This window comes from Peromyscus maniculatus, chromosome 2, assembly GCF_049852395.1.
Source record: "Peromyscus maniculatus bairdii isolate BWxNUB_F1_BW_parent chromosome 2, HU_Pman_BW_mat_3.1, whole genome shotgun sequence".
NCBI classification, from domain to species: Eukaryota; Metazoa; Chordata; class Mammalia; order Rodentia; family Cricetidae; genus Peromyscus; species Peromyscus maniculatus.
In genome coordinates, this window is record NC_134853.1 from 105,866,335 (window position 1) to 105,890,010 (window position 23,676).

At 34.8% G+C, this 23,676-nt stretch overlaps 1 protein-coding gene across 10 annotated transcripts in view; it reads left to right on the forward strand.

The window, feature by feature from the left end:
- Positions 1-23,676, forward strand: part of Cntln (centlein) — a 260,522-nt gene that overhangs the window by 59,847 nt on the left and 176,999 nt on the right. For 9 of the 10 annotated variants that reach the window (XM_076564463.1, XM_076564465.1, XM_076564466.1 and 6 more), the window contains exons 3-5: positions 1,564-1,648; positions 7,088-7,222; positions 7,818-7,997. In XM_076564463.1, the coding sequence (XP_076420578.1) occupies positions 1,564-1,648; positions 7,088-7,222; positions 7,818-7,997 (400 nt within the window). Of the gene's footprint in view, positions 1-1,563; positions 1,649-5,831; positions 5,941-7,087; positions 7,223-7,817; positions 7,998-23,676 lie in introns of those variants that run through there. The other variant, XM_042271376.2, reaches the window with a different exon arrangement.

The following is a 23,676-nucleotide window of genomic DNA, read 5'->3' on the forward strand; positions in this document are numbered from 1 at the left end:
CAGACTTTAAAAGTAGATACTATCACCAAAAACTGATTTGGGATAAACAAGTGTGATGATTGAATGCTGGAGTACCTCAACGTTTCTAGGTTAAGAAAATAGGGAAGGAGGGAAAGGGATGAATGATGGCACAAACCAGCAGCACAGGAGAAGGGACAACAGAGGAAGGTAAGTGCATGAAGTACTTCTAGAAGAAGGGCAGGACCACTGTGTCAAATGTTACACATATGTAAGGTAGAGAAAAGTTCTTACTAATGGCTGGGTTTCGCAATAGTCAGATCCCCAGTAATCCTGAGGAGAGCTTTTGTAGAAGAATGGTGAGTACAAATGCCTACTGGGAGGAAATTAAAGGTAGAATATAGATTATAAAAGTCTTTCCAAGGAATTTTATTTTTAAAAAACAAGCAGCCACTCAAGATGTGCCCATTGATGTAATAGTGTCCTGAAGGTTATGCAGGTTATCTGTTGCTCTCTGATTGGATTTGAGGAACCACCTTCAAGTGAAAGAATGGAAAAAAAAAGTATTCTCCTCTGATAGGCTTTGGGCTTGGGGGCTTCATGCTGTCAGTTTGACTGCCTTAATCTTGTGCAGGTCTTGTTCAGGTAACTACAGCTCCTGTGAATTGATACCTACAAGAACCTTGTCATGTCTGGAAGTCAGCATTTTACAGTTCTTCCTGTAAATGATCTGACCTTTACATTATTTCTACCTTCTCTTCATTGAGTCTTAGATAGTGGGAGATTGATATGGATGACCTATCCACAGCTAAGCACTCATACTTATTTATGCTCAGCACATTGATCAGTTATATCTCTGTATTAGCCACTACCTACTGACAAAAGAAGCTTTTCTGACTAAAGTTGAGAGCCACACAAGAATATGAGTATAAACGTGAGTATTTAGAATTTAGTTTGACATCAAGACCATTTGGCAAAACAACAACTGTAGATTCCCCCAGGACCTGTTATCTTCCAAGTCATGGGCTTTTGACCACGTTTGTACAAGAAGCAGAAATTCCCTCTGGTGGAGCAGGTAACCTCATATAACCTTCATGCCACACCTCGTGGACACTTCTTGTCAGCAGGTCAGGATTGTAACATAGAGTGTCCAGTACTGGGTATTGAACATTGCTATCATCAATCTGTATAAAATACTTACATTAATAAGAGCAGTTTTACTTACTTATTAAAGTCTTGAAAATTATCTTATGATCAAAGTTAAATTATGTTTTACACATTGATTATCATCTATCTACACCTAGAAACTAAACTGTTTCTTGAAAATGAAGTTGTCACAGTTGTCAGTACTGGTTAAGGTGCTGTCACTTGCCATATGGTTTCTGATTAATTCTGAGAGAGCTGATGACACAGATAATTTAATTCTTTATACTTTAAAATTACATTTGCTACCAGGATGTGAGCATTTAAAGACTTAGTTATGAACTGGGACAGTGGTAGACACTTGCTTATCATATATGAGCTTCTGGGAAACAATACAACAGCAGCTGTATCATTGGAATGCCTAGGACTTATGACTCATAAACTCTGTTTTCCTATTTCTAGAGAAAAGCAGAAATCTGAAGCCAAAGACAGAAAAGTTCTGGAAATTTTACAAGTCAAGGATGTTAAAATACAGGAGCTGGAGCAGGTTGTATTCTAATAAGAATATCAAAAATTGTATTTGCTTCAGGTTGTAGATCTTTAAAATTATTTGAAGTTTGTGTTATAATATTCATTAAGTATACTAGTGTTGCTGCATGAAAGCATTGTTTTGAAACCACTGTATTCAATCTTTTATTATTATGCCATGTTCTTACCCTACTCTTTGTCTTCTAAATTGATTAGATATAAAACTCATTAAAATGTTTAACAGGCTTTGGGATTTTAAAATAGTATTTATTATGCATTGTTTTATTGTATTTTTATTTTTGCTACATTATTAGTCATGTATTTCTGATATGTACATTTTACATGGTTTTGGTTATAGAAAAGATTCACAATTGATGAATTTATTTTTTGAAAATTTGCACAATTATTTGCATTATTTGCAATCCTATCTTTTATATATAACTTAAATTACATAATTAAACAAAAAATTATAGTTTGCTTGTGCTTATGTAATCAGAATATTATTACCACAAAAATGTGTGCGCTCTCCCTAGACTACAAAATTCCATCCAATGAGCCTGTGGGGCTGCATTTTACAGTTAAACCATACCATTCTACCTTGTCTTCTGTGGCTCTTCTCTAGCTCATATTGCAAAACATATCCAGTCCATTTCCAAGAGTTCCTTATAGTCTTAGTACTGGCCTTTTTCAGAGCTCCAAGTTCAAAGGCTCTTCTGAGACTCAATTCAAACTCTTATTTATTGGCCATTATAAAGTTTAAAAGAAAAGAGATTACAGACTTCCATCACAGAGTAAACATTCCCATATAAAAGTAGAAGAATGGGGACATGGGAAGGAGGGATGGGGGGAGGGTTGAAGCTTTGCAGTTCTGTCTCAGAACTGTAGCTATGCCACTGCCGATTATAAACTAAGTTATACCGTGGAACCTTTTCTTTATTACAGGGAATGACATGACTTCTGATAACCTAGTATACTGCAGTTAATCAAATGTTGTTCTTTAGTATCCCCCCCCCATCTCAGTACCTTCTAACAAGCACAGAAACAAATGTTGGTTTTCAGTTGTTCTTAGTTTTCTTCCTCTTCCTCTCTTTTCTTCATCTTTGTTTTACTTGTGGTGGCTTCATTCATTCTCTGTATGTTACTGAAGCTCTTATTTCCATTTTGAAAGTAGTTTGTAATTAATAATAAATAAACTGTACTCCAGTACTGCCTAGTAGGGTTTTAGGTTGTGTGCTGTTCTCTAATCCATACTTACTCCATAGAATTCTCTTGACCATGATTTAAATTATTCATTTCTTGGCTTGTCAATAATAAATTATTTGTTTCAGACATACTTTGTCTTGTTGCCCTTTATGCTTTATGGTTCCTCTGAGTTCTGTTTGCTATTTTAGTATGAACTCATGTCACACTCTTAGAAATTTATTGTATCTAGGAAAGATTTGCTAAAACAGTATCATAAATCTAAGTTTTAAAATTAATTTTAGCTGTATCTACCTGTATTTAAATTAGTTTCATTAGAAAAATATGCTTAAGTTTATAGAATTATAAAAGTTTGAGAGTTTATCAACTTTCTGTCAGAAACTCATCTTTGAGTAACACTGATGATTATGCAGAAGAATACTACTTGTCCCACTAATTATCAGAATATAATAGTTTGAGCTAGCCAATAACAGACCTTACTGTAGCTAAAAGTTTTCCTGTGTCCTGCCAGGCCTGTGGTCAGGACAAATTTCTCTCACCTGCCAGTCCAACAGCTGCTCAAACCCAGATAAACACACAGAGGCTTATATTATTTACAAATGATATGGCCTAATGGCTCAGGCTTCTCACTAACTAGCTTTTACATCTTAAATTTACACATTTCTGTAAATCTATACTTTGCCACATGGCTTGTGGCTTACTGTTACTTTACATCTTGCTTCTCCTGGCAGCGTCTAGCAGCGTCTCTTCTCCTCTCTTTCTCTTTTCTCTCTCTCTAGTTGGAATGTCCTGCCTAACCTTATTCTGCATCACTATTAGCTAGACAGCTTTATTTATCAACCAATCAGAGCAACACATGTTCATAGCATATAGAACAACATCACCCATCACCTTACTCTATGTTTTTATTTACAAATTAGGTCTATGTCTGTTTTCACATCTTACTAAATCATACAGTTGCCAAACTTTAAATATTAAGTAACTCACAGATGAACTTGCCCCTTGTGTCCTTCATGTTGTGAGTGCCTGGTAATGTTTAGCTCCCTATAATGAGAAATCCTTGGTATGTATCCCTTTTTAGGGTTTGAACCTCTTCTAGAATAGATAATAAATACTCTTATTTTTTTTTCCATTTCTTTAGAAGGATAGACCTATAGATGTTTTTATTTCTGAAGGGGTTTAATGTTTATATCTTTGAATTTATAATTCTTATGGGTATTGGGGTTTTTTTTTTTGCTAAGAATTTGTGCATATCATTGTTACATTCTATTTTTTTCATTTTCCTCCAGTACTTGGTTTGATGACTAACTCAATCTAATGAACCATCCATAGATTATACTCTTGTTGCTGAAATTTCTTTCTGTGGGAGAAATAAGCAATGTCTACTCCCCATCAAGTCCCAGGGATAAGCTGAAGCACAGTTCTACCAAAGCTTATTTTGAGGAGCCAATTAGTATTTTGGGCTTTCTTATAGAGCCTAGGTGAGGGGTTACTTACAAGTGTGTGTAACACGAATCTGAAAAGGTCTTGTAATAAAAGACCCAAAGCCAGATATTGGGGTGAAAGCTGAAAGATCAGAACAGCCAGCCACTAGCATACCTCTACGAAATCCTTAGCCTCAAGGGAGCAAGTTCCTGTTTCCTCACACCTTATAAACCTTTCTGTGTCCTGCCATATTACTACTGGGGATTAAAGGTGTGTGTCACCACTGTCTGGTTCTGTTTCTCTCATGTATCCCAGTGTGGCCTTGAACTCACAGAGATCCAGATGGATCTCTGCCTCCCAAGTGATAGGATTAAAGGTGTGTGTGCCACCACTGCCTGACCCCTATGTCTAATTGGTGGCTGGCTTTGTCCTCTGATCTCCAGGTAAGCTTTATTGGGGTACACAGAATATCACCATAGGGATGTAGGGGTTCCTATCCTAAAAGGCTTCACCTGGATAGCTTTTACCTAGCAGACATGATGTCTTTTCATGGCCACATAGATGGAGCCAAACCTCTCCCAGTCTTCCTTGGCCTATATACTCCAGCCCTTCCTGAGACTACGTGCTACTAAGGCAGCGTTTGGGATAACAGGTAACAGGAAGGCCTCATGACCCTCTGCATCTCTCAACAGGGATGGATATATATAGTCAACAGGTCTAGCTGAGATAATTGTTTTCCAATAATTTGGACTCAGATGAACACTCCAAGGTGGCGATTCTTGGGCTCAGAGAATAGTTGCCCACAACTCTATGATTTGAAAAACTCATTCACTCTTGTATCTGGAGACATGATTAAGAGTGCTGTACCTGCATTGTCTGTGTACATTTTCTGTTAAAGGGGAAAGAGCTGAATTATATAGTGAGAAGAAATGGATATATCATAGTGTGTTTGTAGTGGAGCCAAATATTCTACCAGTATAAGTGGATTACAACTGTATCCACCCATATGGATGAATTGGGAGAAAATATTGAACAAAAATAGCGAGACAGAACATGTATAGTATGATTTAATATTTAATATAAGTAATGTTGTTAAAAGTGAGGCCAACTAGATAATATATTAATAGGAATGTGTATTTCTTTAAACTGTTAAAAAGAAAAGGAAGATAAGAAAACAAGGTACATTCTTCCAGTACAGCTGTTACCCCTGGAGTGATTATTGGTGGTGGTGGTGGTGGTGGTGGTGGTGGTGGTGGTGGTGGTGGTGGTGGTGGAGGGCACAGTTAGAAGATGAGGGAACCTTTGGGACTTCACAGGTAATGGCAACATTGTGGTATTTCCTTGGGGAGTGCTTCTGCTTTTCTTTTTCCTCATTTTAACCCAATCTCAGACATTAGTTTTAGATGTATTCAGTATCTAAAATACTTGTAGTAGAAGTAAAATAAAAGCAACATTTAACAATACAACTTCTTTTTTTCTTTCTTTTTTTGTCAGTTGAGAACTGGTGCTGTCTTTAAACCATTCCTCACATTTAACTGCCATTCATTTTACCCTTGAATCTTGCTCTAGCTTTCATATATCTTCCAGTCGTTTGGAGAGGACTTAATAAGGAAAAGATACTGAAATGTAAAATGAATAGATGTTTAGAGATTTGAGCATCATTGTTATACCAGAGATAGAATAAAGGTTAGTTTCTACTGAAGTTTTTATTTAAAACAAAAACAGAGCCAGATATGGTGGTATAGAACTGTCATGTTTAGTATTGGAAGTCTGAGGAAAGAGGATTGCCATGAGCTTGAGCCCAGCCTGGCCTTTCTATGTTCATGCCAGCTAGGGCTAGAGGAAGACTCTGCCTGAGACAACCAACCAACCACAAGAAATATAAATAACAGTCAACAACAACAACAACAACAACACAACCCAGTCTTTTATTCTGTTCTGTCTGCTTCTTGGTTGTAGACAAATGCTGACACTGCTGGATCTGACTTGTAGGCTTCAAATAAGTGTGTGAGGCTGGAGAGCAAATGCTGGCTAAGTGCTGGCCGAAGGGATGGAGATGTCAGTGAAAGTCACAGGAATCTAGGGAGGATACAGTAGCAGGATATGGTTTTGGTTTGAAGTGGCAACAGACAGTCCAGTAGAATTTGTTCCTGAAGGTTACAAATATGAAAGAGGTTACTGGGATAGGGTCAGGGCTCATGCTGTGCCCCACAGTGTTACAAAGAGGCATTTTCTGAGAGCAAAGCTATAAATAGAAGAGGCAGCTAAGAATTGAATGCAATCCTCTATTCCCCAATTAGGTATAGAATAAACATCTAGCTAGTGTGAATGATATTTAGTTATAATTAGTATAATATTAGTCTTCTGTCTGGAACAAAATATTTTGGTACCCAATTTGGCCCTTTTTATTTTTATTTTCTGAAATGATTCATTCATTCTCAAAACCACAGTTGGTTTCCTAGAACTGTTTTCTAAATGTTATCCAGTAAGAGAATAATTATATCTTATTTTAACTATACATACATTTTCCTTGTTAGAATTTTAAATTAAATTTTGGTATCTTTTTCTTTCAGTATACTCAAATCTGTTTGTTTTCAATGTATGGTTTAGTATTTAGTATTAGGTTTTTAATTTGTTTCATTTTAAACAAATAAAAAGGCACCATGCTTGCACTTTTTGGGTGAAAGCCCATGAGTGTGGTCCTGGAATTGAGAACTGTGGTGTCAGACTTTACTATTAAAGCTAACATTAACAACTAAGATATAAATCCCATGAAATAAGCTGTTTTTTCTTAGACATGCCAGCTTACAATTGATTTAAATTTTTTTCACAGACTGAATCAGTCCTAAGACAGGAAATAAATGACCTTGTAAAACAGAAGACTATGGTTGATGAAGAAAATGTCTTCTTGAGGAAAAAATTCAGTGATTTACAGAAGAAATTTAAAGATAAAAGCCAGGAAGTTAAGGTGTGTTGACTTGAGCATGGCTTTACAGTACCTTTGCTTTGAAGTCCCCCTTGAAGTTTGCTAACCCTTGTGGCACAGAAAGTGACAGGCTTGCAGGAAAATTGCCTTAGGCCCTGCTGTACCACACAGTTTTCTCAAATGCAAAAACTCTGATAAAGATGCTTTAAAGCTAAGACTCAGAGCTTTATAACTTACAGATAAATAGTTAATGATGGGAATGGAGCTAAGAAAGTAGGAGTGTGAATATGTGGCTTCTAGTAATTAGATTCTGATGGGACTGGCATTATTAATTGATAAAACCCAGGTCTGGGAGGATATGTCTGTGTGGGTCTCAAAAATAGCTGGGGACAGCATCAAAGGCAGCTTGATCAATTAATGGGCTCTTTGCAAATGTGTACTCATCAAAGCTGTCATCCAGTGAAAAAATATGACCCATCCACCTGCATGAAAAGAGGCCAATAAAGTACACAGGTGACCTTGGCCATCAAATATAGAAGAAGCTGCTGTGGGGATGAAACTGCACAGTTTATATTTGCTGATTAGTTCTCACCTTTCTTTCCCCTTGTTTATCGGCCCTTATGGTACTCTTCTACAGGACACCAAGGAGTGTGTACAGAATAAAGAAGAGCAAAACAGGCTGTTTATAAAAAACCTGGAGGAGGAAAATGAGAAATTACGTACACGCTGCGCTGACCTGCTAAATGACCTGGAGAAACTGAGGAACCAGGAAGCACACTGGAGAAAAGAAAAACACAGTGCGGAGGCGAAAGTAAAGGTATAGGATGAGAGCTGAACCCATGCTGCTGTTCTGGGCCCAACCTCTTACAGGAAGTTTAGTCCATGTTTTTTTCTTTAAATAACAAGTTATATATTCAGATCCACCAGTGGGGACTAGCATTAATTTATATTCTTTCACTTAAGACCCATAGCTTTTTAAATATTGATGTTGCAAAGCAGGAAACTGACTTCAAATAGTTATCCTAAAATGTAATCATTAAAAAATAAAGGCTATTGCTTTTGAAATAAAGTATGTTTTGAAAAATATACTTAGAACCATTGGTTCGGCTTTTTAAAATTAAGGCTTACTTTTTCAAAATGGTCTAGAATTCATTACAATATGTTTTGGAGACTCTTTTCTGCTTCCTTTAAAATTACCATGTTAAAAAAAAAACCCCACAAAACATTTAAAAATACATATGGTTCTATGAAACTGGTTTTTTTGGCTTAAAGGGAAGACTAAAATAATATAATCGAGGATAAAAGTCTTTGTAATATTCTCTATAATATCCTCCCATCCACTTTGAGCATCATTTAGAAATAAAACATCATTCTCTGGTATTCTCTTTGTCATGAGCTTTTTGTTAATTTATTTTCCCATTAAATTTCATATTTCTCTTTCATCATATATTTTATTGAAAAAGCCAGAAATAAGTAAGGCTAGTGAATATGGCGGTATTTTTGTGTGTGTACCCAAGGAAAGAATATCTCAGTGTATGTTTGCATATATCCATCAATATATTTTAGTTAAATAATTGTGTGTATGTGTATGTTTTCATGTTTGAATAAGTATGCATGAATATTGATAAGGGGAGAGGGATAAGTTGGAGCATGACTCTATCAATTGTAGATATTTTATACAGTTCAACAACCTAGTGAACCAGTGAGCCATTAGGGTAATTGAATCTTGATATATTTTTTTAATTTTTATTATTTTCTTTTAAAGTTAAACTTTTAAAAATTTGGTAGTTTAATAAGGTTAAGTGATGCTGCCTTGTGTTCCTTTACAATTACATGACTGGATATTGTTTGTATTTTTTGTGTCATTCAAATATCAATTCTCTGGTGTGCTCTTGTTTTTAGTTGGGTAGCAGTTTTGTACCTTGAATATGATTAATTGGCCTTTAAAAGTTTGTGAATTGATAAGAATCTGTGTCTCATTCCCTTCTTTAATGTTCTTGATTTAAGAATTTTATGTCATAAAAATTTCCTTCTCTAAAGTATTTGATTGTTTATACCTCATGAGATTCAATAGTTTATTGATTTGAGATTCAATCTCTCTTTTCATATATCCTTGTTTGAATGCGTTTGTTTATAGACTGTTATTTTTGTGATGTGAGGTATTATAGTTTTGTAATTTGAATCAATATTGGGTAGTAATGTCTACTTTATTTTTTGGTAAGGCCTTTATGTAATCTTTCACTAGGATATAATATTAAGAACAATTTTGTTAGTAAATTTCATTAAGAAGCAAATGGTTCCATGTTTAATTTAAAAATTAATTTTGAGAGAATTTTTATTCTACACTCTTGAGTGGTAGAATATGGTGTTACAGTATCCTCTAAACACTCTTTCTCCATTCTGATTCATGTGTGCATGGACCTCAGCCAGAAATACTCATAGGTAAGGAAAATATACTAATTTTCTCTCCTATATACACATTTATTTTCAGTTGTCTCTGGTAAAGTTATAGTGAGAGTTTTAGGTTAGATGGTAACTATTTTTAAGGTTTTGAGTAAATTGTCAGGCACTATTTTAAATAGCTGTATATGAGGTTTTTTATTTCTAAATATCTTTGTTAATAATATTGTCTGCCTATTTTTTACTGTAATTAACCTAGTGACAGTTGTAAAATAGTATCTCATTGCATGCTTGCTTTTGGGGGTCTTGTTTTTTGTAGTAATGGGGATCGAACTTAGAGCCCTGTACATGATAATAAATGCTCTACCACTGAGTTATATCCCCAGTTCTCATTCTGACTTTAATTTGTATTTTCCTTGTGACTAATGATGTTGAGCATCTTTTCATGTGTTACTGACCATTTGCATATCTTTGGAGAACTGTCTATACAAATGCACTATATATAAGTCCCTCACCAGACACAGAATTTGAAACTATTTTGTTGAGTTTTTTGATGGATTTTTACTTCATATATATATATATATATATATATATATATATATATATATATGTATACGTATATATCAATGTATGTATGACTAATAACAACAAAAGTGTCTTCTTATATTGTACCAATCTAAACTTTTTCTACTGAGTTTATATAAACTATAAGCTGTACTATAAATTATTGTGTTATATATATGTATTATGTATAAGCTATTATAGTATATATACAATATAAGTTATATTGTACTAGTCTTATCTTTTGTACCAAGTTTATATAAACTTAGTAGGAAACATGAGCATCATTCTAAAATACAGCTTTCTGTGGTATTATCATTGTCTTGAGGATTTTGTTTATTTTCCCATTAAATTTCAAATTTCTCTTTCATCGTGTATTTTATTGCAAAGGACAGAAACAAGTAAGGCTAGCTTTTTCTCCTCCAATATCTGGGTCTATCAACTTATACTGCCATGAGATAATGGTGTTCATTTAAACACAAAGATGTTTTTCATTTTTTATGACTTTTGTCTATTTTTGTTTTTACTGTTGATCATTTTTTTGAGTGATATAAGAAACCAATGTATAATAAAAGATTATGAAGCCTGGATACTATCTTCTGTTTTATAGCTTACTATATCATGTATATATAATATTTTATCCATTCTTAGTTAACTTTTTTGTTTGTCCTCTTTACTTTTCTATCTTATCCATTCCATCTTGCTGGTCCCCTTGTTTCCCCCAGATAATATTTTCTCTGCTTTCAAAACACACACACACACACACACACACACACACACACACACACACACACACACACACACAGACCTAGATTCTGAGTAGGAGAGAAAATAAGCCATGTTTTGTCTTACTGATAACTTTTTAATGTGGTGTGGGATATAGGTTCAACTTTTTTCACTCACATCTTTCAGTTCTACCACTTGTTGAAAATAAGTTTTCTTTTCCTCAGTATATTATCTCAGTATCCTTGTTGATTACCGTTTACTGTTATATGAGTTTATTTCTGAAATTTAGTTCTGTTCCTTTGCTTATATGTCTACTCTCATGCCTTTGCCACACTGTGCTGAGTACTGTAAATTTGTAGCAAATTTTGCATATTGGATGTGTGTCTTTGTGTTTCTTTTCTAAAGTTAGCTATGCCCAGTCTCTTCTATTTATGTGTGAATTTTAGAATCAGTGTTTCCATTTCTACAAAACAAGTCAGATTTCATCAAAGGGGAGAAGAAAGACAATACGTAAAATATATATAGTGTGGAATATTAGTTTAAGATGTGTTACATTCATTTATGCTGTGGAATATTTGGTTAATGATACAAAGATATGTTACATTCTTTTATGTTGCACTTGTTTAACTCAGTGAAGCTGTGTTACTTTGCCTGTCTGAAACACTTGATTGGTTTAATAAAGAACTGGACGGCCAATAGCTAGGTAGGAGAGAGAAATAAGCAGGGCTGCCAGGCAGAGAGAATAAATACTGGGAAAAATCTAGGTGTGGGAGAAGAGAGAAAACAAGAAGAGAACTAGGAACAAGAAAAGGAGAGGAGGAGAATGCCAAGGGCTAGCTACCCAGTCACACAACCAACCATGGAGTACGAAGGAAAGAAAGACATATAGAATAGAGAAAGGTAAAAAGCCTGAAGGCGATTTCCCCTTTCTTTGTCTAATACAAAATAAAAAAATAAAAAATGTTATAACTATGATAAGAAAAACTATATACAATAAGTACAATAACTATATACAGTATATACAAGCAATAAACACATCAACAATGTCTAGTTCATTTGCATTTGACAAATCCAGAGAAAATATTCTATTACCTATCCTACTTTGGTGAGTCCAAAATGTATCTAATTCACTTTCTATCCTAACTTATATTACCAACAGAATACTATCTTATGATGTCTATCAAACTTAAACACTTAACACTCCTTTCTGAATTTCTTAACAAGGAAAATTGTAACTACAACTCTCTAATCTTCAAGTCCCTCAGAGACCTGAGAAGGAAATAATATTACCTAGTAAAACAGGAAGTGCAAACAAGTGACTTCTTGGTTTCTCAGAAAATTGGGAATCTATCTACTTCAAGACCCAGCCATACCACTCTTGGGCATATACCCAAGGAATGCTCAATCATATCACAAAGATACATGCTCAACTATGTTCATAGCAGCACTATTTGTAATAGCCAGAACCTGAAGAATGAATTAAGAAAATGTGGCACATATACACAATGGAGTTCTACTCAGCAGAGAGAAACAATGACAACATGAAATTTGCAGGCAAATGGATGGAACTAGAAAATATCATCCTGAGTGAGGTAACCAAAACCCAGAAGGGCAAACGTGGTGTGTACTCACTCATAAGTGGATACTAGATATAAAGCAAAGAACAGACTGCAACCTATAGAATCAGGAAGGCTACATAGTGGGGGGACCCTAGGATGACTGTGGCTTATAATAAGTTTGATTTTACTCAATCAATGGACAAGCCTCAGTGAAACATTTCACTATTAGGATAAGAATTTGTACTGTATCAAGCTGATAATAGAAAAAATAAATAACTAAAAATGAAAAAAACCAAGCGACTTCTAAAAAATGAGAATATATGTAGGCTTAGAAGAGAGAGGAAAAGGAATATAGACAGTTATATAAATAAATAGAAAGTTTTAAAAAATTAAATCTTAAAAGAGAAAGTAAAAGCAATATAAAAAATAAAACACGTAAAGATGGAAGTCACATAGAGAGTGTGGAGTTAAATCTCTCTCTCTCTCTATATATATATATATCTATATATCTATATATATATCTATATCTATCTATATATATATTTTTTTTTAAAGATATCTTGATTTCAAAATTTATGTCTAAGGATCTGTTGCTTTGGAAAAGAGGTTCTGGTTTTCTTTCCACAGAAGATGATCACCTATGTATTGCTTCCAGGTGTAGCTAGAGTTTTCCTGCCTTGCCCACAGTCAGGACAAATCTTTGTCACCTGCCAGTCCCACAGCCGCTCAGACCCAACCAAGTAAACACAGAGACTTATATTGCTTACAAACTGTAGGGCTGTGGCAGGCTTCTAGCTAAATGTTCTTATAGCTTAAATTAATCCATTTCAATAAATCTATACCTTGCCACGTGTCTCATGGCTTACCGGCATTTTCACATGCTGCTTGTCCTGGCGGCGGCTGGCAGTGACTCTTTCTGCCTTCCTGTTCTTTCCTTTCTCCTCTCTGTTAGTCCCACCTATACTTCCTGCCTAGCCACTGGCCAATCAGTATTTTATTTATTGACCAATCAGAGCAACACATTTACAATACAGAACATCCCACAGCATCCAGGTTAATATGGTTTGACCAGCCAAGACTCCCTGAAAGGTGTCTAATGACACCATGGCCCAGATCATCCAACATCCAAAATCAACTTCAAGGCAACTGCCTCAGAGAATATAGAATCACAGGCTACTCCAGTCAGGACTTGACTATAATCTTAAAATTTTCTTTGTGTCCCCATATGATTACCAGGACCCTCTATCAGTAGGAAGTAGCCTAGAAAACTATTCCAACATTCCCAAAAACTGGATTATAGATATTTGTCTTTGTTTAGATTGTTAGTTGCACATTGTTATTGGTCATAGTCAATGTCTTTCTAAAAGAAGAAAGTGGGACATGATATAGAAATTTAGGATATAGATATGATAGAATGGAAGGGTAGATTATTGAATCTACTTTTAAAGAGCAACAACTTGTTTAAAAATGTTTTACATTGCTATGGATTTTAGTTTACTGTTACAAATTTAAAGTTAATTTTGTTATACTGTATGTATATTTCTACTCTGGTTTAAAGTATTTTGTGCAACTCATTTGAAATTGTAGTATATAGTTGAGAAATACAGATTAAGAGTCATCTATGATCATCAAACTTATAATCATGTTAGTTAAGTTTTCTAGGTATACATAGATATATTTCAATTAGGAAAGTAATCTTCAAACACTTCAAAGGCCTACAGAATATGACATTTAAAATGTTTTTAGAACTTTGGCTTTCTGGACATGGAGACATGTCTGCTCCTGGCAGCACCAATCTACTTCAGAGAAGATAATGGGCATTGAAGAAACTCATTGTGGAATTTACTTTCTTTGTGGCAAAAGTTATCCACTGGGCAAAAAAGTGCCCTTGTGTTGTCTGCTTGATAATATGTTGTATTAAGTGGACATGCATGACCAATAGGAAGGTGATCACTGAACTTTGCAAGGCAAAATGGTTCTTTAGGTTCCTGCTTCATGGAGGAGACTACCAAACATTCTATAGGACATAGGGAGAAGTGACTAAAAAACTCTAGGCCTATAGGCTGAAGATGGATGCCCCAATGTTGTAGAGGAACTTTGGGTAACTGGGCAGCCAGCTGTCTCTATCATTTAGATTCTCTATCTAGATTTTTGTAAGTTACTTACAATGTACTTCCTATTTACTTAGGTAATATTATATCCTTCTGATGTCTTTGATGTAATTGAAGAATAGATAGTTATAATTTTCCTTGCTTATGGTAAAAGATAAATTAGATGAACTTTAAACTCACAAATATAGGATAGATAGAATATTTTCTTTAATTTTACCAAATACAAATAGACTATTATACAATTATACAGACTAATATACAATAGATATTGTAACTATAATTCTTGCTTGATAACTATTCTATGACATGTAATTTTACTATGTTAAAGTTAAAACCTTCATTTTTGATTAGACAAAAAAGGAGAAGTGCTGTGGAATGTTATTCTGTATGCTGTAAATGTGTGCTGCTCTGGTTGGTTGATAAATAAAATACTGATTGGCCAATAGCCAGGCAGGAAGTATAGGCAGGTTAAGCAGACAAGGAGAATTCTGGGAAGAGGAAGACAAAGTCAGGAATCTCCAGCTAGACACAGAGGAATCAAGATGTGAAAACAGAACTGAAAAAAGGTACCAAGCCACGTGGCTAAATATAAATAAGAATTATGGGTTAATTTAAATGTAAGAGCTAGTCAGTAATAAGTGTGAGCTAATGGCCATACAGTTCATAAATAATATAAGCCTCTTTGTTTTTACTTGGGTCTGAGTGGCTGTGGGACCAACGGGTGAGAGAGATTTGTCCTGACCACAGGCCAGGCAGGACACAGGAAAACTTTCAGCTACACTCAGCTCCAGCAGCATGCCTGTCTGCACACCACCCTGCTTGTCACAAGGATAATAATGGACTGAATCTCTGAAACCATAAGCAGGCTTCCTCAATTAAATGTTTTCCTTTGTAAGAGTTGCCATGGTCATGGTGTCTCTTCACATCAATAGAAACGAAGACAGTGTGTCTTAGACTTTCCTGTAAGTTGAGCATTTGCTATTGTAACTGGTAGCATCTGAATAAGATTCTGCCCCTGCTTGAGGATTTGCTTTTTGTCAATTGTTGAAATAGTCAATTTGTTTAGTTATTTTTCCAGTCAGTCTATAAAGGCCATATTCTTTGCTACATTTTTGTCACTGAAATCTCTGTCCTTTAACTCATGTTCAGCTGTTGGCTGGATGTGGTGATACAACCCTGTGATTCCAGTACTCAGGAGGGTGAGGTTGTTTACTTCATGGTAAGTTGTAGATTGCCTGGGCTATAGAATAGAATTTTGTCCTAAAATATAAAACCAAAACCAAACACACAAGCAAAAGCCCACAGACAAATAAGGCGTGGGGAGGGGATGTAATAAAAGGATTTTTCTTAATGCTAAGAGGTAGAACAATTTTAACAGAAAAGAAAATGCAAACATCTAGTCACATCTGCAAACTTGTTTTTTAGTCTTTGTGGATTAACTCTGTGCTGGTGTCATCTCTTACTATTTTTTCTATTTCCTCACACTAGAGCCATGCTCAAGGTTCAGGTAGAGGAGTAATGTGTCATGGTCTTTTCTGAGCAAGTAGCATACTTTGGGAATGTGGGTGATTTCGAAATTCTCCTAGTAGATGTGGTTTTAAGTGGGCCAATATCTCAAATGATTGCCAGTGAGTTTTGTTCGTATTCCTTGGGTGTTCTGTTGTACATTTAGATTTGTAATCTTTTGCCTCAAGCATCAGTAGTTGTTATTTTATCTTGTGGATTTTTTAAGCAATGTTTGCCACTTTTCCAGGCTGTGCTTTGAATGAAAAATAGAGAAAATTAGCTTGCACCATTTCTTTAGTTAGTCTCTAGACAAGTTAAAATGGGTAGTTTGCAATATTTCTTGAGTAAGTCCCGTTCTACATCCAGGTGAACCAGAAACATGACTCTATTGTTGTAAATAGTACCTATTCCTAAAGTACCACTTTAAAATGCCACTGCTTTAGCAATTCATAGCCTTAAGTTCACCTCTGTACTTGGGTGGGAGTGCATGAGGTCAAATTCAAAAACCAGTAAATTCGTTGTTCCCATTTTCAATTTTTTTTTTTTGGGTTATCATTTGCCTTTCTGGCTTTAGTCTCTGAGTATTTTTCATAGCTCCAATGACATTGCCCTGGAAGCTTCTGTTCTCTGGATTTCTTTGCATTTGTGCCAAATGAAGTTTGTTGAGCTCTTTGGATATTTTGTTTTATTATAGTTGTGCAGTTTTTAGCCATTATTTCTCCAAACATATATCTCCTTTTGGTAGTCACTGCCACTTACTTCTCCAAGGCTGGTGTTCTTTCTTTAATATTTTTTTCATGATGGCTGTCTTTATTCTTATTAATTGATAGCTAATGCTCACCTCTTCTGTTGCATTTATTTCAGTTTATTGTGCTTTTTAAACCTGAGAATTTGGGCTGGATATTTTAACTATATTATTTTAAGATGATACTTTCATTTTTTTTCAGGTTTCAACAAAACATTATTTGTATGTAAGTTTGTTAAGTCCAGAAATCAAAAGAAGAAAAAGACATAATTAGCTATGTGTAGCTGGACACTTTTCTCTTTCTCCCCTTCCCCCGGTCCTGCGGCCCCATAGCCATTTATAAAATAATCACTCAGAGGCTTAATATTAATTACAAACTGTTTGGTCTATGGCTCAGGCTTCTTGCTGGCTAGCTCTTTCACCTTCAATTAACCTGTTTCTATTAATCTATGTTATGCCATGTGGCCATGTCCTTACTGGTCTACTGGCATGTTGCTCCTTGGGTGGTGGGCTGGCATCTGCCCTGACTCCACCTTCTTCTCCCTGTATCACTCTTGGATTTCCCACCTGGCTATTATCCTGCCATACCATAGACCAAAGTAGCTTCTTCATTAACCAGTAGTAGCAACACATATCCACAGAGTACAGAAGGACCATCCCACAGTACTTCCCTATTCTGGCATTTTAAAAAATGTTTTTAATTTTATCATAGTAAAATTATATATAACAAAATAGTTATCAAGTAAGAATTACAGTTACAATATCTAGTCTATTTGTATTTGGCCAAATTAAAGTCTATCATCCATCCTATATTTGTGAATCTAAAGTTTTATATTTAATTTACCTTTTATCATAACTAAGGAAAACTATAATTATAGCTATCTAGTCTTTAACTCCATCAAAGACCCCAGAAGGATATATTATCCCAAGTAAATAGGAAGTGCATTGTAAGCAACTTAAAAAATTCTAGAAATGACAGAGACACCCGGCTGCCTGGACAGTCACCTGAAGTTCCTCTGTAATGTTGGGGCATCCAACTTCAGCCTACAGGCCTAGAGTCTCTGGCATACTTTTTGGTGAAGCAGAAAATTTGAAGGACCATTTTGCCTATTTATTTATCTGTTGCTTTTCTCTGGGTCCTGCAGAATTTTTGGCAGTTTCTTTTGTGAAGCAGGAACCTGAAGGACCATCTAGCTCTGTTTTAGCAAAGTTTAATAGTCATTTTCTTCTGTGTTCTGCATGTCCAGTTCATACAACATACTGTCAAGCAGTCCAGGCAAGAGCAGTTTCTTGCCCAAATGATTAACCTTTTCCACATTGTAAGCAAACTCTATACGGAATTTCTTTGATGCCCATCATCTCTGAAGTGAATTGGTGTTGCCAGGAACAGGTGTGTTGCATTGTCATAAAAATCCTATGTTAACAAAATATTTTAAATACCATATTCTGTAGGTCTTTGAAGTATTTGAAGACTGTCTAAAATATATCAGTATATGATTCTGAAAACATATCTAACATATCTACAAATTTGATTGTTGTAGATGACTAACTACTAACTTATGTATTTTGATTATCCTAAATAATTTATAGTAATAGCTTTCAAAAATTAGATCTTTACCTTGTATTTTCAATGAACTGCATAGTTACAATACCTTAAACAAATATTGAAACATATATACAATATGTTGTAACAAAAATAACCTTAATTTTGTATCAGTATACAAAAATCCTTTAAACAAGAATAGAAACATATATACAGTGTAACAAAATTAAATTTGTATCAGTATAGCAAATTCCATGCCAATGTAAAATATCTCAGATTAATAGTTGTCTTTTTATCCTATATTCTTATATTTCCCTAAATTATAACAAACATCCATAACTCACCAAATAACCAAAGACTACCCACAAACCCTTGACTCTTGGGAATACTGGAGTAATTGTCTCTATACTGCTTCCTGCTGTCTGTGGGCAAAGGCATCCCCAGGAGTCCCTGAGAAATTTTTGAGATAATGACCAAGTCCTGGGAAGATCATCAGTAACCTTTGTTGATGAATATCACCTGTCACGTTTCAGGAGGTCTCCCTTCATCAAACCTGATCCATAATAACCTGGGATGAATCCACAGCCTCTTGTTTCCTGTAGAAGCAAAAGTAAAACTGCTTCTCCAAAGCAATGCATCTTTTAAGTTCCATTTTACAAATATATTTTTCGACACTTGTTTTAAAGTTAAGGCATTTTAAAGTGTCTAGTCTGGTGTACTTTATCTGTTTCTCTTTCAATCCCATGTCTCTCAGCAGCTGTTGTTTTTCAGCATTTAAAAAAATTTAAAATCGCCGGGCGGTGGTCAGGCGGATCTCTGTGAGTTCAAGGCCAGCCTGGGCTACCAAGTGAGTTCCAGGAGAGGCGCAAAGATACACAGAGAAACCCTGTCTCGAAAAACCAAAAAAAAAAAAAAAAAAAAAAAAAAAAAAAAAAAAATTTAAAATCAACATAATACTATACAAGATCAATACTCCCTCTGTATTTCCCATTTGTTACATCACTTATTCTTTTTTATATTACTTTAATTTTCTCTTTTAAGACTTTATTTTTAAACTATTTAATCCTTTCTAGAGCTGTCCATACCTTTTTATTTTTTTTATTAAGCCTATGCACATTGTAATACACATTGGCACCTATGTAGAGATTTTTCTGTTTGGACTTCTTTTTACTGTGTATCTTTTAGGCTTTTTTGCCTGCATGAGCAAAACCTAAATCTGCCATGCAGCATGCTGCATAGTACTGAGCGGGAAACCGCCATGCTGTAGGTCAAGCATACATGCCTTGAACCTACGATGCTGCACCTCAAGCCTGCATTCCATGGCATCTCTGTACCATGGTCTGCATGAGAGACATAGCTAGGAAGTTGTTTTTTACTCCAGTTATGTGTTTTAGAACATTTTAAAGCTTTATCAGGTTTTATGTGGAATTTTTGCCAACACCATGTATAGCCTGACACTTTTCTTTGTCCTGCCCTAGTCCCACAGTCCTGCAGCTGCTTTTAAAATAATCACTCAGAGGTTTAATATTAATTACAAACTATTCATCTATGGCTCAGGCTTCTTGCTAGCTAACTCTTCATTTCTATTAATTTATGATATGCCACGTTGCTGTGTCCTTACTGATCTGCTGACATCTTGTTCCTTGGGTGGCAGGCTGGCATCTGCCCTGACTCTGCCCTATTCTCCCTGTATCTCTCTTGGATTTCCTGCCTGGCCATTATCCTATCTTACTATAGGCCATAACAGCTTCTTTATTAACCAATAGTAGCAACACATATTCCCACAGCAAATATGTAAGATAGAAATACAATAAAATGGTAGAAAATCTGAATATCAAACTTCTTAGTTAAACACAAGCAATTTGCAAACCAAAGCAAACAAAAATGTGACTATGTATTAATCATAAGATCATAATAAAGCATAATTATACTAGACATTTTGTAAGGAAAACACTAATAAACATCATAATTGAATAAACCATTAGAAGATAAAATAGGTATTAAGGCAGAATATTTTATTTGAATAAATGATATGTTAATCTTTAAACTATATGTACTTACCAACATTGCCTCAGACAATAGAAATCAAAACTGGGGGTTGGGGATTTAGCTCAGTGGTAGAGCATTTGCCTAACAAGCGCAAAGCTCTGGGTTCGGTCCTCAGTTCTGGGGGGAAAAAAAGAAATCAAAACTGACAGATTTAAAAATAAACAATTAAGTCTATGATCATGTATTTCTTTCAGAAATTTAAGATGATACTTTTATAATTATGCTTTTTATGTACTTACTTGATCATATTTTTCTGGTTGTTGTAAAATTGCTCTTTGCCTCCCACACCCTTCCATGGCCATTTCTGTTGCTTCTCTTGTATGGATGACACTTGACTGTTTATTTGCATGCATTAAGATTTTATTGTCTTTTTACTAAAATGTGTAAATTATTGTGGTTTAAGGTAGTAATTCCTTACTGCTTCTATCCCAGGGCTTCTTGTCTTTGCTCTTCATTCATTTGCTGGTGGTTTGGATTATTTCATGAAGAGTAAGTTCTCAAATGTTGCTTTTCAGAACATGGGTTTGGTCAGGTGACCCCAGCTTGTAGTTTCTGCTGTGTTCTCCTCTACTATTTCTTCTCTTAATCTCATTGTTAGTATGTCTTTAGTGTTCATACCATTCTGAGTTGTTAGGATGTTAAAAATGGATAGTTGAGCGTTTTATTATTTTGACAGTATCTTAGTGCTCAAGATGCTTAAAAGTCTGATTTAATTAAATATGGATTGTTTCTTGAGTTAAAAAATATATATAGTGATCAAGTGTGAGTGTTGGTGCATACATGTAATCATAACACTCAAGAGCCTGTGGTTAGAGTGTTGGAATTTCAAGGCCAGTCTGTGCTACCTAGTAGGCTTATGGGCAGACAAGACTACATAGTAACACTGCCCCTTACCCCATTCCCCTGCCAAAGAAATCCTATCATAAGGAAACAAAAGCCAGTGGTAAAATGTGTATATGTTAAAATTAACACAATATCTAATGAGCATTTGAGTGTGCAATTTAGTGAGGTTAACTACATTTATGTTCTTACATAGCCATCCAAAGGACTCTCCATTTTGCATTTCTTGTTCCCAAGATTTCTGGCAATTATGATTCTACTTTCTATTTATAAGAGTATGGCTACCCTAGATATCTCATAAAAAAGGAACCATTCAAGCTTTATAGTTGTTGTAGTAAATGCCAGCAATTTTTTCTTTATTATTATGGTAAAGACAACTAACATAAAGTGATACCATCTTAATTATTTTTCATTGTAGTTTGGTGAAATGTATTTATATTACAGTAAAATGAATGTCCAGAACTTTCCTTCCTTCTGAAATGAAATAGTTTCTTTAGATAATCACTATTTTACTTGCTGTATCTGTGAATTTGACTAATTCATATACTTCATATCTCATGTGATTGAAGCCATTTAGCATTTTTCTTTGTAACTGTTTTATTTCACCTAGCATGAGGCCTTCAAAGTTTATCATGTCATTGTGTTTGACAAGATTTCCTCCATTTTAAACTGCTCAGAATTCCATTGTATACCTATATACATTTTGTTCATTCATTGATGTAAGTGTGTTATTGGATAGCTTCCATCTTTTGGGTGTTATAAATCATGCTGCCGTGAACATGATCTGTAAGTCACCCTCAAGATCCTGCTTCAGTTCTTTTTGCTTAGGCCAGAAAGCACACTTGTCCTGTGCTACTTCCTAATGTTTTGAAGAACATCCATACTGTTCACCACAGTGTTAGAATCTGGTCAGGAGAGGACTTCCAGCTGCTCCATATCCCTGAATAAACTTACTTTTTGTGGTTGCTGTTTTAGTGGGTGTGAGATGACATCTCATTGTGGCTATGATTTCTATATCTCTGATGAAAATCATAGTGATTTTGAGCATATTTTTATGAGAATTTTTATTTTATAATTGGTCAAATGTCAATTTAAATCCCTTGATTTTTACAAAAAAAAAACTTAATTGTAGTTCTTTAAATTTTTTATTTTATTTTATTTTTTTCAAGACAGGGTTTCTCTGTGTGGTTTTATTGCCTGTCCTGGAACTCGCTCTATAGACCAGGATGGCCTCGAATTCATGGAGATCCACTTGGCTCTGCCTCCCAAGTGCTGGGATTCAAGGTTTGTGCTACCACCGCACGACTATTTTAATATTTTATAGTTAGGAGATAGTTCTTTATTTTCTGGATGTCTAACTCCTTAACATATATATATATAATTTGCAAATACGTTCAGCATATAGGGCCTTTTCAATGAATTTATTGTCTTTTGTTGAACAAGCTTTTAGTTTTTATAAAGTTCCATTTCTGTGCTTTTTTATGCTTTCTTGCTCATTTACTCCCATTGCTTGTATATTTTGTGTCAAATCATCACTGTTAAATTGGATGTCATGAAGTTTTTCCACCACAATTTCTTCAAGATTTTTTTTTTCAATTTCTTGGCTATTTTAAGGTCAACAGATTTTCTTTTACAAAATATATAACAAAAATAATAAAGCAATAAAATTTGAACTTAAATAATATGGACATTTTTTAAAGTGTAAACATGCTTTGTAAATTAGAAAGGTAGTAAAATTTAAACTTGTATAGCATATACTTTAGCTTAAACTATCAGACAAATGATTTATGTTGTTTAATTTTGAGATTGTCTTCAGGGGTTTCAATAATTTTGAGTCTTATATGTTTTAAAATTTATTTATTTTTTATTTTTTTTTTGTGATAGTAATGTAATGACGTTGTGGTGGTTAGTACCAGGCTCTTTCTTTTAGCCACTAACCAGTTTCCAAATCATGACAGTGAGACTTCTTACTAGTTATGAATACCTAAGCCTAGCCTAGGCTCATTTCTGGCTAGCTGTTTTTACTTAAATTAATCTGTTTCTCTTTATCTACCTTTTGCATCGAGGTTTTTTACCTTTCTTCCTTTTGTATATCTCACTTTCACTGCTTCTAACATCCAGCTAGCTGGTGGCTGCCTGGCTTCTTGCCCTGGGTGGTGAGATTTCTCCTCCTATTCATTCTCTCTGCCTGCCAGCCCTGCCTATCCCTCTCCTGCATAACTATTGGCTATTTGGCTCTTTATTAGACCAATTAGGTGCCTTAGGCAGGCAAGGTAAAACAAATGCAACACATCTTTTCATCATTAAACAAATGCAGCGTAAACAAAAGTAACACATCTTTACACAGTTAAAGTAATATTCTGCAGCATAAAAAATGTAACACATCTTTACACAGTTAAAGTAATATTCTGCAGCATAAACAAATGTAACATATCTTTACACAGTTAAAGTAATAT